At 44.5% G+C, this 19597-nt stretch overlaps 1 protein-coding gene across 1 annotated transcript in view; it reads left to right on the plus strand.

Moving 5' to 3' along the window:
- Positions 1 to 19597, plus strand: part of KMO (kynurenine 3-monooxygenase) — a 705013-nt gene that overhangs the window by 307412 nt on the left and 378004 nt on the right. The window contains exon 5 of the mRNA XM_077292788.1: positions 13590 to 13638. Within this exon, the coding sequence (XP_077148903.1) occupies positions 13590 to 13638 (49 nt within the window). The remainder of the gene's footprint in view (positions 1 to 13589; positions 13639 to 19597) is intronic.

Here is a 19597-nt window from a genome sequence, read left to right on the forward strand (position 1 = left end):
ACTCTCTCGGCGTTCCGGCCACCGGTTGTGCGCCTCAGTAGAATGTTGCCTCGGTCTTACAGCACGACTCCTACTGGTATCCTCCTATTGCTATGATCTCGTTTCTCACTCAGCACAATCTATCTCGCTTCTGATCCCTCCTTGGGCACCGCCGCTTTCCTGAGCAGGCACGGTCCCGTTACATTCGTTCAAGTTGCCAAGCCTCTGTCAGGATCCCACCCCTGACAGAGACCCTACTGTATCTTCCCCCACAACACCCTCTGCCACAAGGTGTTGCCTGGTTCCAACCCAGTCAGCTTCTGACTAACTTCCTGCCTGACCCCCAGTTTACCCACTATGGTGGGGAGTGGCCTAGTGAATAGAACCCTTAGCTCAACCCGGAGGCCCGGCTGTGAAATGTATTGGTGTCTGTGATACCTGATCAGATGAACTCCTTCAGTGCCATCAGACGTACCATAGCTCCCCATAGTGGCGGAGCCACAGTACTGCAACGACCAGAACTCTGGGGCGCTGCACTCCCCCCTGGTTAAACACAGTACTCCGGCACTGGGAAGAAAACAACAATACAAGTTAGCAAAAAGACATACAGTTTTGTTGAGTGCAATAACAGTAAGTATACTTGAACAGGCTTCCCTTTATGGGAGGTAAGGACACTTGAACGTTACAAACATGGTTAAATATCATAGCAACATGCTATAAACAACTTTTCTTACCCAACCGGGTATTCTACTTAGTAGAAAAAACCCAAAATGAAAGAAAACAGTAACAAATTCCTCCGCATGCTCACAACCTCAGTGGGGGAGACTACCAGGAGGACATGTTTAGTATGATAAGGACACTCCTAAAGCCAGTACAATAGAGCAGAAAAGAAGCGGAGTTTCATGTCCAAAAACATTTAAATATTTATTAAATAACACAATTTTTAACAGTAGTTTCAAAATACATAAAAATGCATATAGATAAAAGTATCAAATGTTAGAAAAATAGGGGTAGCACAGACAAAAAAACTGTGCAGAGATCGGTCAGATGCCAAATGCCTAAATAAATCACTTGTATTGTGCAAAGTATAGCATAGGTCTAGATACGGGGGGCGTATAGTAAAGTATGTATCACTGCCGTGAGCCCTGTACACAGACTCATATCTCACATGTCAAACCATAGACCCTCCCCCCGGACTCTTACCCATGTGCTGGCACCCCGACCGGACCACACCGATGCCCCAACGCACGTTTCACGTCAGCTTGCTTCCTCAGGGGGCGGTATTCTACTTAGTGCAAAATTGTTGAACAATAATTTAACTTTGCCTTTAAGGACATACACTCTGAATCCACTAAAGACCTTCCTATAATCACATTATAAGGTAAATTAACTTTTTCATCCTCCTTCTTTAATCTGCAGGACCGCCTGTCCTATCGGCACCAGACCTACTGCCTCTCCTTTCTTACAGGACCGCTCCTTTCAGCCCGAGCCTTCTGTCTCTCAACTACTATACACAGTATAGAACATAACATTACTTTCAATTTAAGGGCACTGAGCCATCTCTATATGGCTCCTATGAGGACTCAGGGTTTACCTTCTATCCTCATTACCTATCAACATTATTAAACATTTTCTATTGAACATTAAGCCTTCTCATTATCTTTCTCTTTCTCACAATTAACCAGTTAAATACATATAACTTACTCATGTTAACATTATTATCACTTTCTCCCGTCAAACATTATTGCTACCTGTCTTAAAGCAATTTCATCATTTAGGTGCGACAAAGGAACATCCCCTTTAAGAGAGGAACAAGTCTCTATGAGGTAGCGTGTCTTCTCGAGCTACCAGTCCTTACTCAGCAAAGGTTCCAGTGTGGTATCTTCACAAAGAGTCCTTTTTGAAGTAAAACCAGTAGGGAGCGCCTTTAATAAGGTGCAAACTATATACAAGAAGTTTGTATCATGCACTGTTCATGATTGCGGCAGTTTTTAAAACTTGTGCAAAACTCAGAGAAAATAAACAAAACAACAACAGGGATCCCGGGTCAACAAAGGGATCCATAAAGAATTAACCCTGGATGGGTTTAGCAGCAAACAGTAAACAAACAGTTAAAGGAAGAACTATTTACATTGTCAAAGCATTCATGCTTACTTAAACCACTCAGGGGGCAGCACCGGCGGAGGCAACCCCTTTCGGTATTGCGATCCACCTGGTACTGCATAAGGGGGTCTGTCGTCCCAACTGGGGGTCTGTGTACCCACGGTCTTTAGCTCCGCAGCAGTACGGGCACCACCCTCCGTAAGCGGTGTCTCCTTGGCTACGAGGGTGGTGGAGGTGACAATGCTGCATGTCGTGGTTTTGACCATAGTGCACGTGGGAGTATCTTCGGTGGTTCTGGCCACGACCACTGGCTGACCACAAGGGGACACCTTTGCTACAGGGGTCAGCTTTACTGGCACCCTGATCGGAGGCATCACAGGGGTTGGCTCCTTGTAGACATTAAGGGCAAACCACCCCTTTTCCCCAAAGTGCCTGGTGTAGGAGACTTTATCCCCCGATTCAACATCCCTCCGGTTCACAAACACCTCCGCATATAGATCCGGTTCCTTGATAAAGCCCCAGCCCCCACGGAGCTTAAAGGTGGTAATGATGCCCTGCCTGCGCAGGGCCTGGTGGGCAGTGGGGTCCTTGCGGGCCCGGTCCTTCACCGCCAAGTCTTTCCGATGGCAGGCCTCCAGCCCGGCCTGGTACTTGTCGTCTTGTTCCTTCCACTGTTGCTGTAGCTGGGCCTGATATTCTCCCCAGCTTAGGGCCTGCACCCTCTCTCCCTCCTGGGTCTCCACCCCAGGGAACCCCATAAGATCGGACCTGGGGTTCACCCAGCGGCACACCGTGCGCTCCGCGTGGATCTCACACAGCAGGGGAGTAGGGGTGATCGGGGCTCGCATACGGTGTTCCATGCCCGTGGCTTCCTCCCACGGTAGCAGGCGCTGGAGTCGATGGGTTCCCAGGGGAGGGGGTGCTGCTACGGGACCCACCAGTAAACCCTCGGCCAGCGGGACGGGGTCGGCAGACTCACCAGCCAGCGTAGATTCTTCTTCCGCAACGGGTTCCTCCGGCGGGGTCAGCAAGGGTCTCAGCGGCTGCTCCGGTAACGGTGCAGGATCAGGCGCCCGAGGACCTTCTTCCGGCGTTGCCTGGTGCGGAGCCTGGGCCTTTATGTTCAGCTGAAGGAGCTGGTCGAGTAAGCTCTCCATCTCGACCCGTAGGAGTTCGGTGCTGTCCACGGAGAACGGGCTGCTGTGCTCATCCGGGTAGTTGGGGGAGATTTCCACTTCAACCCCACTGTCGGGTTCAGAGCTGCTGGCCATGGCGTCCTCCACGTGGGTCGCTTCCTGGTCTCTTTCCTGCTCTCTCCTTCGTGGGCGGTGTCGTTTTCTCGGTCTCCGCCCTCCATTGAGGATTAGGAGGCGGACCTCTGCTGCTGACGGACACGTCCTCACAGTGCAGAAATATTTAGACTGGGCGGCCATTGTTTTTCGCGCTCTCCAGCTTGCCTACGCCCACTCCACGCCCCTCTTCTCTTCCTGCGCTCTCCTCAGCGCTGTAATGGCGGCGGATTTTGGCGGCAAATGGCGCAGCACAGTTCTTGCAATAAAGTACAGTCCAAACACAACAAATCACAGTTCCAAGGCACACATGACCTGATTCTTCAGGCTTAAGTAGATCCTGTTCGTGACGCCAAGTTTGGAGCGCCCCCACACCGCCGCAGGGCCGAGGGGTACCCGGAGCCGGGCCTCTGGGAGTCTCTGTTCAGTTCTGGGGTTGTCACGGTGGCTAGACCCGGTCCGTGGCCCTGTCTGTCAGTGGGGGACGTCCGGTGCAATAGGTGGTGGTGTAATGGTGCAATTGTGAGGTGCAGGTCGCGGTAAATAACGAGGACACCAGGTTGCAGTCTCTTTACCTCTTTACTGAAGATCTCTGAGTCCTCAGTCCAGAATACGGTTTACCAGGCTGCGCAAGTCCGGCCGGTCCAATGGCACCTCCAGAGTTCTCTTCACAGGTGGAAATCTGTGCCTTCCTGCTTGCGCTATGTGTTGTGGTCCTTCCCTGCTGTGCTTACGGAAAGTCCCCACAACTGTTGTGTCTGTTTCTTAAGTTCCCTCACAACTCGACTAGATGATGTTCTGCTAATCCTCCGTCCCTCCCTGAGGGTAGGAACGGCACCCGTTTGACGGGTAGGCTCGGAGCTCTTCCGGGACCCTAGAGACGCCCCTCTCCACAAGTTGCCCCCCAAGACTTCATAGGTGATTTGAGTTAGACAGCCCGCCTGAGACTGACTGTCCTGCCGCTGTTTAGAGTATTGCTTGAAGCTGAATGTTATAATACTCTCTCGGCGTTCCGGCCACCGGTTGTGCGCCTCAGTAGAATGTTGCCTCGGTCTTACAGCACGACTCCTACTGGTATCCTCCTATTGCTATGATCTCGTTTCTCACTCAGCACAATCTATCTCACTTCTGATCCCTCCTTGGGCACCGCCGCTTTCCTGAGCAGGCACGGTCCCGTTACGTTCGTTCAAGTTGCCAAGCCTCTGTCAGGATCCCACCCCTGACAGAGACCCTACTGTATCTTCCCCCACAACACCCTCTGCCACAAGGTGTTGCCTGGTTCCAACCCAGTCAGCTTCTGACTAACTTCCTGCCTGACCCCCAGTTTACCCACTATGGTGGGGAGTGGCCTAGTGAATAGAACCCTTAGCTCCCCCCGGAGGCCCGGCTGTGAAATGTATTGGTGTCTGTGATACCTGATCAGATGAACTCCTTCAGTGCCATCAGACGTACCATAGCTCCCCATAGTGGCGGAGCCACAGTACTGCAACGACCAGAACTCTGGGGCGCTGCAATACATTTCGGAATCTTATATAACTCCACCATCACCACCTGAACAAACAACTCAATATTGGTGTAAGTTGATAAAGGAGTGAACTTGCTGGAATCTGGACGAATAGGAGGAATCTTACCTCCTTCACCTACATGTTCACTTGCCAATTTCTCAAGAATTCTCAGAGCTTCCTGTTCCTCTTCTGTGAAAAAGAGAAATAAGATTGTTGGTATTAAAATATCTTTTGAACAACAATGACCTCGCAAAGATATGTAAATCTTTAATAGTGGTGAACAAATCAAATTTAGAAGTAGGTGAAAAAGACAGGCCTTTCCCAAGTAGACATAAATCCGTTTGACTGAGGTTAGTCACCTTATTATCTCTATTTGGCATAGAGAATGACTTAATCCTCTTATATGAATGATAGGAGTGGTCACAAATAGGGTTGAGCGAAACGGGTCGGCCATTTTCAGAAGTCGCCGACTTTTGGCAAAGTCGGGTTTCATGAAACCCGACCCGACCCCTGTGTGGGGTCGGCCATGAGGTCGGCGATCTTCTGAATCTGGTATCGGAATTCCGATACCGAGTTCCGATATGTTTGCGATATCGGAAATCGGTATCGGAATCCACATTTAAGTGTAAAATAAAGAATTAAAATAAAAAATATTGATATACTCACCTCTCCGACGCAGCCTGGACATCGCCGCTGGTAACCGGCATCTTCCGTTCCTAAGAATGGCGCTTGAAAGACCTTTCGATAACGTCACGGCTTGTGATTGGTCGCGGCGGCCCACGTGACCGCTCAGCGACCAATCACAAGCCGTGACGTCATTTTCAGGTCCTAAATTCCTCATTCTAGGAATTTAGGACATGAGAATTACGTCACGGCTTGTGATTGGTCGCTGAGCGGTCACGTGGGCCGCCGCGACCAATCACAAGCCGTGACGTCATCGAAAGGTCCTTCACGCGCTCATTCTTAAGAAGGAAGGCTGCCGGAAAGAAGCAGGGCGCGTCCGAGGGTGAGTATATACCTAATAGGAATATACTCACCCTCGGCTTCTTTAGAAACAACAATACTAATGTTTTAACTCAGGAAGAGTTCAGAAATCTTTAGAAACAACAATACTAATGTTTTAACTCAGGAAGAGTTCAGAAATCAATATTTTAAGGAATAACCATGATTTTTCATCACAGCTTTTATGCATCTTAGCATGTGGAGAGCCCCCACGTTAAGGGCAATGAGGTACTCGGCACCGGGTCTATCTCTCTCGGTTCTGGGGATGTCATGGTGGCCCGACCCGATGAGCGCGTGAAGGGCCTTAGATGACGTCACGGCTTGTGATTGGTCGCGTAAGCGGTCACATGGGCGGCCGCGACCAATCACAAGCCGTGACGTCATCTAAGGCCCTTCACGCGCTCATTCTTAAGAAGGAAGGCTGCCGGAAAGAAGCAGGGCGCGTCCGAGGGTGAGTATATACCTAATAGGAATATACTCACCCTTGGCTTCTTTCCGGCAGCCTTCCTTCCTAAAAATGAGCGCATGAAGGGCCTTAGATGACGTCACGGCTTGTGATTGGTCGCGGCCGCCCATGTGACCGCTCAGGCGACCAATTACAAGCCGCTACGTCACCGCAGGTCATTCACGCGCTCATTCTTAGGAAGGAAGGCTGCCAGTTAGTACCAGGGCACGTCCGAGGGTGAGTATGTCAATATTTTTTATTTTGATTCTATATTTTACACTTAAATATGGATTCCGATACCGATTTCCGATATCGCAAACATATCGGAACTCGGTATCGGAATTCCGATACCAGATTCAGAAGATCGCCGACCTCATGGCCGACCCCACACAGGGGTCGGGTCGGGTTTCATGAAACCCGACTTTGCCAAAAGTCGGCGACTTCTGAAAATGGCCGACCCGTTTCGCTCAACCCTACTCTCCAGGTCTCCATCTAACCATTAGACAACTAGGTGTTGGGCAAAGCTTTAAACTAGACTCATCACAGAAGATTACCTTGCTCCACTCCTATATGGTACAATCCTTGTGGTCTTTGGCAAACTTCAGCCTGGCTTCCCTTTGCTTCTGATTGATGACAGGATTTTTTCTAGCTTTACATGACTTGAGTCCTGCCTCTAGGAGACTGTTACGAACTGTTCTTGCAGTGCACTTCACTCCAGCTGCCATTTGCCATTCCTTTTGTAGGTCAGATGATGTCATCCTGCGGTTGCTGAGTGATATTCGAATAAGATGACGGTCATCCCAGTCAGTGGAGAGACGTTTTCGCCCTCTGCCCACCTGTAGCTTTGTTGTCCCCAATGTCTGCTGCTTGACCTTGTTGTAATGGACTATCATCTTAGAAATTTTAAGGATGGAGGCAACATGATGCTCACTGTGTCCCTCTGCTAGTAAAGCCAGAGTTGAGCCCTTCTTTTCCTCAATCAAGACTTTCCTTTTCAACGCCTTTGGCATGGTTAAAAGTTATTTTTTCATTCCTATTACTTATGGGATATTACTAGCACTTGTTTTGCCATCCAGCTTGTCCTATTGCAAGAGGATTGTGAACACCAGAGCAGGGTTTTTTATACTTTCCTTTGTTAAATAAGATTTGCTTCAGGTGATCACCTAATCAGAAGCACAGTAAGTAGAGTGAGGTGTACTCTGGTTGGAATTCAAATGACACTGGAACGGAATGGCTGTCAGACGTGTATAGAAGCTGATTTTAATAAAACTGTGCAGTGGTCTCTTAATTCTTGCCAGTGCTGTGTATATATATATATATATATATATATATATATATATATATATATATATATATATATATATATATACACAGTTGAAACCAAATGTTTACATACATTATAGAAAAAGATAAATAAGCATGTTTTTCTCTATCTGAAAAGAAATCAGAAAAACCTTTCCTGTTTTAGGTCAGTTAGGATTACCAGAATTATTAATATTTGCCAAATACCATATATATATATATATATATATATATACATATATATATATATATATATATATGTATATGTATATATATATATATATATATACATATGTAGTAGGATTTTCTATTCAACTAGGTGCAGAGCGATTTCGTTAAAATGTCCAGGCAGGTTTATTAAAACTCCATAAACCCGCTTAAAGTAAAAAGTCCATAGTATATCTCTCAGGATAGTGTCCGGTTCTTTAGGCCTTAGCACAGACCAACACACAGGAGATCCACACATCTCCAGACTCAGATGCTGAATGAGACACTTGGTATTCAGATTCAGCTGCCTCTGCTGGCTTCTTTTTCTCTCTTCTCTGTCAATAGGGTGTGACTGCCGACGTTATGCTTATTGTCAATCAGAATGATAACAGCAGACACGCTCCGTCAGCAGGGCAGAAAATAAGCCCCTGCTCTGTCTAAGGCTACTTTCACACTAGCGTTAACTGCAATCCGCCACAATGCGTCGTTTTGCCAAAAAAACCCATCCTGCAAAAGTGCTTGCAGGATGCGTTTTTTCCCCATAGACTTACATTAAGCGACGTATTGCGACGGATTGACACACGTCGCAACCGTCGTGCGACGGTTGCGCCTTGTTGTGGCGGACCGTCGGGACCAAAAAACGCTACATGTAACGTTTTTTGCTCACGACGGTCCGCTTTTTCCGACCGCGCATGCACGGCCGGAACTCCGCCCCCATCTCCCCGCACTTCCCCGCACCTCACAATGGGGCAGCGGATGCGCTGGAAAAATGCATTCGCTGCCCCCGTTGTGCGGCGGAGACAACGCTAGCGTTGGGAACCTCGGCCCGACGCACCACGACGGGCCGAGCCCGACGCTAGTGTGAAAGTAGCCTTAATTGTAGGGGACATGATATAATATTCTAGTCCCTTTTTGCCTTTCTTGTATATACAGTATGCTTCTTTGACACATGTGATATCTGCCGGGAGGATAGACAACTATCACCTGCCTATTAGTGCTTATGCAGTTTTTTTTTAACAAAGTCCCAAATGTCCACTTGGGGCTACCATTTGCATTTTCTGGAGGCTTAGGCTACTTTCAGACTAGCATCGTTTGTAATACGTCGCAATGTCGCAATGCGTCGTTTATGAGAAAAAACACATCCTGCAAAGTTGTCTGCAGGATGCGTTTTTTACCCATAGACTTTCATTAGCGACGCATTGCGACATATGGCCACACGTCGCAACCGTCATGCGACGGACCGTCGGCACAAAAAAGTTACATGTAACATGGCCGAAACTCCGCCCCCTCCTCCCCGGACATTACAATGGGGCAGCAAAAGCGTCGTAAGAAGCTGCCCACGTCGGGCATTACTTTCACAACGCGCGTCGGCACGTCGGGTCGACGCATAGCGACGGCCTCGTGCCGACACTAGTGTGAAAGAAGCCTTACTGACATCTCCCACCGTCTGGCTGCCTCTAGCTGTGATTTTGGCACGCCCCATGGGACGTGTATCAAATGAAATCATGTGTGGTATGTCCCAGAAACTATATTTATACTGTATATCTCACACATATACAATATATACACGCACACATGTATATATATATATACACAGTGCCTTGCGATAGTATTCGGCCCCCTGGAGCTTTTCAACCTTTTCCCACCTATCATGCTTCAAACATAAAGATACCAAATGTAAATTTTTGGTGAAGAATCAACAACAAGTGGAACACAATTGTGAAGTTAAAGGAAATTTATTGGTTATTTTAAATTTTTGTGGAAATTCATTCAAAAACTGAAAGGTGGGGCATGCAATATTATTCGGCCCCTTTACTTTCAGTGCAGCAAACTCACTCCAGAAGTTCATTGTGGATCTCTGAATGATGCAATGTTATCCTAAATTACTAATGATGATAAATATAATCCACCTCTGTGTAATCAAGTCTCCGTATAAATACACCTGCTCTGTGATAGTCTAGGGGTTCTTTTTGAAGCACAGAGAGCATCATGAAGACCAAGGAACACAACAGGCAGGTCTGTGATACTGTTGTGGAGAAGTTTAAAGCCGGATTTGGATGTAAAATGATTTCCAAAACTCTCTCTTCCCACTCCCGTGTAGCGGTGGGATATGGGGTAATGAAGGGTTAATGTCACCTTGCTATTGTAAGGTGACATTAACCCAGGTTAATAATGGAGAGGCGTCAATTATGACACCTATCCATTATTAATCCAATAGTACGAAATGGTTAATAAGACACACACCTTATTAAAAAGTATTTTATTATACTCTTAATCCACCTGAAGACCCTTGTCACCTGAAATAAAGTAAAAAAAAAAACAAAAAACAATATTCCATACCTTCCGTCGTTCAGTCTTGTCCCACGCTGTAAATCCATCTGAAGGGGTTAAATCATTTTACACCCAGGAGCTCTGCTACTGCAGCTGTGCTCCTGTCTGTAAAACTTGGTGAATGAATGGAATGCAGGGGAATGTACTGTAGTTACCTCGAGTCGCAGTGATGCGCCCTCTGCTGGAAGAACTCATATGAACTCGAGCGTGAGAAAATATTCTGAAAAGTTCCCACGCCAATTTTTTCCGGGATTTAACCCTTTAATTTAATAGCTAAAGCCCCCAAATTTTACACAACGACACGTCTTACACTAGTAAAGAGGAATGTGTAATAAAAAAGGGATATGAGATGGTTTACTGTATGTAAACCATGTCTCATATCCTGTCGGGTTTGTGAAGGAGATAGGAAAATCCGGCAATTGAATTACCGGCTTTTCTGCTATCTAGCACTGAATTATATATATATATATATATATATATATATATATATATATATATATATATATATATATATATATATATATATATACCTATTCTATGTGTACACATTTATTCTACCTATTCTATTCTATTCTGTAAGTGTGATTTTACTGTACACCGCACTGAATTACCGGCTATTCTATAGAACACCGGTGCGTATTTCTCGCAAGTCACACGCATGGTCCATGTGTAATCCGTAATATTCTCACCACCATAGACTTTCATTGGCGGATTTTTTGCGCAATACGCTGACAAACGCAGCATGCTGCGATTTTCTACGGCCGTACAAGACCGTATAATATGGATACGTAATATATGGCAGATAGGAGCTGCCCCATAGAGAATCATTGGGCCGTGTGCAATGCGTATTTTCTGGACGTATTTTCTGCGCTCATACGTCTGTAAAACTCGCTAGTGTGATGCCGGCCTATAAAGAGTATACATAATTATAATAATTTGCATTAATCATCATTGTAAGAGCATGTATTTACATTATAATTGACATGCATAAAGTGCAGGCAGTGATACAGGAATTGTTCATCACATAAAGTGCAGTGCATAGATATAGATAAAAAAGGCATTGAAAAATATGCATTTAGACATCAATTGGTAATGATAAAACAGGTGTACAGCCTTGTTAATCACATCCATGACTAGTCCCACTCTCTTGGGTAAAGGCAAAAAGATCCAAGTAAACAGCGTGTTACAAAGGAATTAAACCTCAGCGCTACTAAGTCACAGCGCTTTTTAAAGAAAAAAAATATACACACAGGAAGCCAGGACAAAGGAAGTTGTCGATTAACCCCATCAGAGCTGCAGCCAGCCACGAAAACGTGCTGCTAGAGCATTATAAAAGGTAATATTGCTAAAATAACATAATGGATGTAAAGTGAGGCACATAGTAGCAAGAATTATGAAAGAAAATAGTTATGGTACTGGTCAAACTCTTTGATTTACATTGCAAAAAGGATTAGCTTGCTACAATATATAGTCATTTAGGATTAAAATCAAAACTAGTTTTGGACCACTTATTGAAGAACACGTGGTCAAAATTGTTGGTACCCCTCGTTTAATGACAGAAAAGCCCACAATGGTCACAGAAATAACTTGAATCTGACAAAAGTAATAATAAATTAAAAATCTATGAAAATGAATAAATGAAACTCAGACATTGCTTTTCAACCATACTTCCACAGAATTTAAAAAAAAATAAAACTCATGAAATAGGCCAGGACAGAAATGATGGTACCCTTAACTTGATATTTTGTTGCACAACCTTTTGAGGCAATTACTGCAATCAAGTGATTCCTGTAACTGTCAATGAGACTTCTGCACCTCTCGACAGGTATTTTGGCCCACTCATTAAGAGCAAACTGCTCCAGTTGTCTCGTGTTTGAAGGTTGCCTTTTCTAGATGGCATATTTCAGCTCTTTCCAAAGATGCTCAATAGGATTTAGGTCAGGGCTCATAGAAGGCCACTTCAGAATAGTACAATGTTTTCCTCTTAGCCATTCTTGGGTGTTTTTAGCTGTGTGTTTTGGGTAATTATCCTGTTGTAAGACCCATGACCTTTGACTGGGACCAAGCTTTCTGACACTGGGCAGCACAATTCTCTCTAGAATTCCTTGATAGTCTTGAAATTTCATTGTATCTTACACAGATTCTAGACACACTGTGTCAGATGCAGCAAAGCCGCCCCAAAACAGAAGAGCCTCCTCCATGTTTCACAGTAGGGACAGTGTTCTTTTCTTGATATGCTTCATTTTTCCATCTGTGAACATAGAGCTGATGTGCCTTGCCAAAAAGTTCCATTTTTGTCTCATCTGTCTATAGGGCATTCTCCCAGAAGCTATGTGGCTTGTCAACATGTAGTTTGGCAAATTCCAGTCTGCCTTTTTTATGATTTTTCTTTCAACAATGGTGTCCTTCTTGGTCGTCTCCCATGAAGTCCACTTTGGCTCACACAACGACGGATGGTGCGCTCTGACACTGATGTTCCTTAAGCTTGAAGTTCACCTTTAATCTGTTTAGAAGTTTTTCTGGGCTCTTTTGTTACCATTCGTATTTTCTGTTTTTTTGATTTGTTTTCAATTTTTCTCTTGCCACTATGTCCAGGGAGGTTGGCTACAGTCACATGGATCCAACATTTCTAAATAATATGTGCATCTGTAGTCACAGGAACATCAAGGTGCTTGGAGATGGTCTTATAAATTTTACCTTTAACATGTTTGTCTATAATTTTCTTTCCAATCTCCTGAGACAACTCTTTCCTTCGCTTCCTCTGGTCTCTGTTGAGATAGATACACACCGTGTCACCAAACAGCACAGTGAGTACCTGTAGCCCTATATACAGGCCCACTCACTGATTCCTAGATTGTAGACACCTGTGATGCTAGCTATTGGACACACCGTGATTTAACATGTCCCTTTTGTCATATTATTTTCGGGGTTACCATCATTTCTGTCCAGGCCTATTTCATGAATTTTTTTTTTTTTTTAATTCTGTGAAAGCATGGAGGAAAAGCAATGTCTGACTTTCATTTTTTCCATTTTCATAGATCTTTTATTTATTATTACTTTAGTCAGATTCAAGTTATTTCTGTAACCATTGTGGGTTTTTCTGTCATTAAACGAGGGGCACCAACAATTTTTACCACGTGTGTATTAGACAACCAATTTACACCAGAAAGGAAATATGTGGGACTTCAGCTGTGAAGCATGTAGAGCTGAAAATAAAATATGTAGTGAATCAAAATCAGTATAACATAGCAATGAAAGCAAAAATATTGTTTGAATATAATAATTTTTGTTAACTATATAAATGCATTTTAATGTAATCATGAGTTTTATGCTACAAATTTGTAATGTAAGCAGAGTTTCACAACATCATAGTTTTAATAAGATCCACAGTTTTGACGGATTTCTTCATTATTATTTCCTTTACAGTGTATCCTGTCAGTCGAGAGAGCAAATTTAAATAAAGAACTGCTAAATGGTATGTATTGTTTTTTTTCAATCATTAAAATAATTTTTATTAATATCATTTCATTAAATGGAAAATTAGTTAGGTTGGGGTCACACTGCGTTATGGCAGTCTGTTAGACAGACTGCGTTACACCGTGGCAGTCCGTTAACGCTGACATTAACCCCTATTATCAGGTGCATCGCCAACACATGCCATAATCGGCATGCGCTAGCAATGTGCCGTCATTCAGTGATGGAGCCTCAGACGCAGGCTGCAGCATCTGAGGCTCTGTCACCACTAGCACAAATGAATCATCTGCACTAGAGGTATAGCATAACGCGATGGCGTGTATGCTATAGCGTTAACGCAGCCCATCAATGCTATGGGTTGAATGGACTGCTTTAACGCAGTATGAACCTGGCCTTAGGGGGAATTTGTGGTTGTAGGAGCTTCACAAATAAAAATTCACATTGAGTGTTCCTAGAAACACTCGTTTCACATTAAGCCAAACTGGCTGCCAATCACAGGATGAATGAGCAAAAAGCTAATTTATCAAGTTAAAATAATATTTTAATTTTTACAAAATTGTTCATCGATCTTGGCAGCACATTGTTCTGTGCTAACAAGGCCAGCTCTGCCGAGAGCAATGGCAACCTGTGCACGCTTAACAATCTATTACAGATCGTTTAGTACATCAAACCTGCAGAATTTGCCGAAGCCACTGAGCCATGAGTAAACCAAGTACAGTATACTGATTGTAGTCATATATGCAATTATTAAACCTATAAAGTCTACACATACCATAAATAATTCAAATGCATAACTTTTTTAACAACATATAAAAGCATTTAAAACATGTACGTGGAGACGATCTTATAAATATGAAGAAAGAAATGAGTGATTTTTTTTACATTAATCCAATGATTCTAAAATACAGTATATATAAAATTGATATAGTTTTACAGGATTAATTGAAATACGTATGTGCTAGCAGAATAGGAGGAAGATGACTCCCCTAATTATGGTAAAAGTTTCTAATACATAAATTCCATTCTGCCACATTGTAATATAATTGAGGTAGATATATATAGAAAAAAAATGTTCAGTACATATTTAAAGTTGGGATAGCTTGTGTAAACAGGCTTTAAAATGATGACCCACCAACAAATATGTCTCTGGTTGGCAGAAATTTAAAGCTGAGAATCGCACAGTGTAAATGGTCCCTCAAATGAAAGCGAAGGGCTCCTTCAAGCCAACCAGATATTACATAGTGTTCCAAACCATGCACAGCATATGAAAAATCATCCGAGTTTCATTCAGAAAACACAGACGAATCTTTTCTAATTTTCATCAGATATTCATTAGTGATGAGCAAGCACTAAAATGCTTGGGTGCTCGTTGCTCGGGTCGAGCAGATTGGAATACTCAGGTATTCGGACAGAACAACGAGCCCAATATATACGTCTATGGGAGACCCGAGTATTTTTACCTCGATCCCCCAGGGGGTCCTTTTAAGGTTTAAAAACATCTGAAAGTGATGGAAACACTGCTCAAATGACACAGGAACATCATGGGGATCGCCCCTGGAAGCATTCCTGACTTCTAGTTCACAGCTTTAAACTATTTTTCCCAAGATTCATGCCATTTTTCCCAGAGCCACCAAAAACACACTAAAACGAAACCAAAATGGATTTTGCTGGGAAATTTGTTAAGGTACATCTTTTGCAGGTAATTAACTTGCCAGTAAGGCCAAATTATTAACCCCAGAACGAAAATTTCCTCCCCCACTTAGGCTTAGTTCAGATGCAGCGTTTTTGAAGCGTTTTTCAACTTTAACATTGCTTTCAACCACTACAAATGCATTCACTGGGAAATGTCATTGTAACATTTAACAATCGTAGCTGGCCATGTGGTTTGTGCCCAATTCCCCAATGTGGGTTCCTTTTTTTATAAAGTAAAATAGTGCCATCACAGCCCCCTTGCCCAAAGTGCGCCGTACAGAGCATGTTCACCCTGGTGATCTAGTGGCAGTTAAAGGACACATTGCAGGAGACAGAATGAAGAAGTAGGCCCAGTGTAATGTCATGCCCAATTCCCCAATGTGTCCTCACCAACAGACTTCCTTGTCCTCACCAACAGGATGACTGACCATGCTGTCCTCCTCATCCTCATCCTCCTTCTCCCTGTCCTCAGGCCATCCCCGCTGAACAGACAGTATGACAGCTGTGTTTGTAGTACCGTCTATAGCGCATGAAAGTAGCTCCTGTTCTTCCTCCTCCTCATTGACTACCAATCCACGTTGAGAAGACATGAGGCTGGGTTGAGTGTAAACCCCCTGTATGGTTCCTTGCTCCATGTCCTCGTACTCTGCCTGCAATGCATCCTCTTTAATTGTGAGCAGAGAGGTTTCAGAATGCTGAGAAGAGGGATGGTGATGCTAATTATGGCGTCATCGCCGCTCACCATCTTGGTGCAGTCCTCAAAGTTTTGGAGGATGGTACATATGTCTGACATCCATGTCCACTCCTGAGGTCTTATGTGTGGAGTCTGAACTGAATATCGACGGCCTTGTTGATGTTGGTAGTCAACAACTGCCCTCTTCTGCTCACAAATCCTTTCCAACATATGCAGCATAGAGTTCCAGTGCGTGGGGACATCACACACCAGCCGGTGAGTTGGAAGCTGCAAACGCCACTGAAGCACGGCAAGGGCAGCTGAAGCTGTAGCTGACTTTCCAAAATGGTCAGACAGACGGCGTACTTTCACTAGCAGATCCAGCAGCTCCGGGTAGCTTTTCAGAAAACATTGAACCACGAGGTTAAGCACATGGGCCAAGCAAGGTACGTGTGTGAGCTCACCTTGCCTCAGAGCCGCCACCAGGTTACGGCCATTGTCACACACGACCATGCCTGGCTATAGGTTAAGCGGTGTCATCCAAATATCTGACTACTCTTTCAGCGCTGTCCACAACTCTTCTGCATTGTGCGGTTTGTCACCTATGCAGATTAGCTGCAGCACAGCCTGTTGCTGCTTGGCTGAGGCAGTGCTGCAGTGCTACCAGCTTCTGACTGATGTGTTGATTTCAGAGATGGAGGATGAAGAGGAGGAGGAGGTGCAGGAGCTGTAGACTGTGGGGGCAACCCTGATTGATGTAGGGCCAGCAATCCTCAGCATGGGGAGGATGTGTTCCATCCCAAGGTCCGACTCTGTCCCAGCTTCCACTATGTTAACCTAGTGTGCCATCAGTGAGGTGTACCGTCCCTGCCCACAAGCACTTGTCCATGTGTCCGTGGTTAGGTGGACTTTCACTTTAACAGCATTGTTGAGGGCACGGGTAATGTTGTGGGACACATGCTGATGTAATGTACGGCACACCAAGAGAAATATTGGCAACAGGGGACCTAGTACCTTGGGACGGCCGCCGCCATCAGGTTGCGGAAAGCTTCCATCTCAATGAGCCTAAAAGGCAGCATTTCTAGTGCAAGCAGAAGAGAAATATTAGAATTTAGGACTGTGGCCTGTGGGGCGTTGGCTGGGTATTTCCGTTTGCGTTCCAAAGACTGGGTTATAGACAACAGAAGGCTGTGCTGGGACAAGGACGTGGACAGTTTTGATGATGGTGCTGCTTGACTGTGGGCCACAACAGGTGCAGGACTAGAGCCATCTTCACATGCACGGTGAACTGGGGATTGGCTTCTACGCAAAACAGTGGAAGAAGCAGTGGTGTGACCTGCAGGCAGTGGTCCTGGAGCCTGGGGTACGGCCCACAAAGTCGGGTGCTTTGCTGACATGTGCGTGATCATGCTGGTGGTGGTCAGGCTGGTTGTTTTGCTACCCCTGCTGATGCGGGCATGGCAGGTGCTGCAAATGGCCTGTTTGGGGTTATCAACAGAGTCTTTAAAAAATAAACAGACTCTGGAAGATCTAACAGTTGGAATGGCAACTTCCCTCATGTTGTTGTTACGGGGAATGGATGCACACCTTCTGTCTGTGGTCACCACACTTCTTCTTCCTGCCTGTTGGAGTGATATGCCTCCTTCCCCATGTGTGCTGCTGCCCTCGCTCTGCATGTCCTCCTGCCAGGTTGGGTCAGTCACAGTCATCCACCACCTCATCTTCCACATCCGCACCCTGATCCTCCTCCTGACTTTGTGGCAATTATGTCTTATCATTGTCCACCTCTTCTGACACTTTCCCACCATCACCTTAGCTTAACTGGGGCTGGTCAAAGCTTTGGGCATCTCTACATGCGATCTCATCTGTCCCCACTTCAAGTTGACCGTCCGAGAGTTCTGAATCTTGAAATGGAAAACTGAACAGCTCTTCAAAGTGTCCAGGTGTTGGACCAGTTGTCTCAGGGCACTCGGCATGGTGGGAGGAAGGAGGATCAGGATGAGGAATATCCGGGCCACACTCATGGCTACTCAGACTTGACCATGTGGAAGACATGGTGGTGGTGGTGGCTAAGTGACTGGAAGGATTATCTGCTATCCAACCAACAACCATTTCACACTGCTCTGGCTTCAATAGTGGTGTGCTACGGTCCCCTAGAAACTGGGACAGGAATGTCGAGCGAGAAGATGTGGGTCTTTGTTGTTGCCCACTTTCACCTTGGCCACGGCCTCGTCCTGTGCATGAACCATCATCGTCATGTCCACTTACCTGTCCCTTGCCTTGCCCATTTTAAATGGATTACTGCACTATTTCAAATGCTCAACAAAAATATATTTATTAGTAGCTAAATAATATCTTATCAGTATGCCTGCAAATCTTTACGATTTTTCAAACTCCAAACACCAGGTAGGCCTCAGCCTGACATAACAGACTGTATTCCATTTTTGGGGGCTTTTTGTGAAGTTAATTTATGCAAAATAGTGCTGTATATAAGTAGAGTAACAGACAGCAAAAAAAAGGGTGCACCGGCCTACAATTCCCAAACCTGGAGCACGCAGTTATATGAGGGCTGTCACGGAAATACCACACTGGCAAATATGTGGCCTGTTTTTAAAAAAAATGCTAAATAGTGCTGTATATAATTAGAGTAACAGACAGCAAAAACAGTTGCAAAACAGCCTACAATGCCCAAACTTGGAGCACGCAGATATATGAGGGCTCTCACGGAAATACCACACTGGCAAATATGTGGCCTATTTATACTTTTTTATTCTAAATAGTGCTGTATATAATTTCAGTATCAGACAGCAAAAAAGTGGTCCTCCAGCCTACAACGACCAAACTTAGAGCATGCACATATATGAGGGCTGTCATGGAAATACCACACTGGCAAATATGTGGCCTGGTTTTTTTTAGAAATGCCAAATAGTGCTGAATATAATTAGAGTAACAGACAGCAAAAAAAGTGGTCCTCCGGCCTACAATGACCAAACTTGGATAACGCAGATATATGAGGGCTCTCATGAAAATACCACACTGGCAAATATGTGGCCTGTTTTTTTAAAAAATGCCAAATAGTGCTGAATATAGTTAGAGTAACAGACAGCAGAAAGCAGACATATGAGGGCTCTCATGGAAATAACACAGTGGAAAATATGTGGCCTTTTTATATTTTTTTTTATGCTAAATAGTGCTGTATATAATTTGAGTAACAGACAGCAAAAAAAGTGGTACTCCGGCCTACAATGACCAAACTTGGATCATGCAGATATATGAGGGCTGTCACGAACATACAGTGTGCTGTCCAATTAAACATCTGATAGCACACAGATTGCATAACCACTAAACAGGAGCTTTCATCAAATTTTTCATGTTGAACTTGACACACAATTTAATACTGGCTGTAGAGCAAAATAAAACGTTTGTTTTCTTGTTTTTTTATGCTACCTCTTTGTGGAGATATTAGTGATCAAAGTATTTTACACCTTATAGTTAATTTTCATAAAGTTCAAGTAGGTATTAGATAGTTTTCACAGGGGCTTGTGTTGAAATACATGCAATAATATGCAGACTTATACGTTGGAGGAGTTACATT

This window comes from Ranitomeya variabilis, chromosome 2 (assembly GCF_051348905.1).
Source record: "Ranitomeya variabilis isolate aRanVar5 chromosome 2, aRanVar5.hap1, whole genome shotgun sequence".
NCBI classification, from domain to species: Eukaryota; Metazoa; Chordata; class Amphibia; order Anura; family Dendrobatidae; genus Ranitomeya; species Ranitomeya variabilis.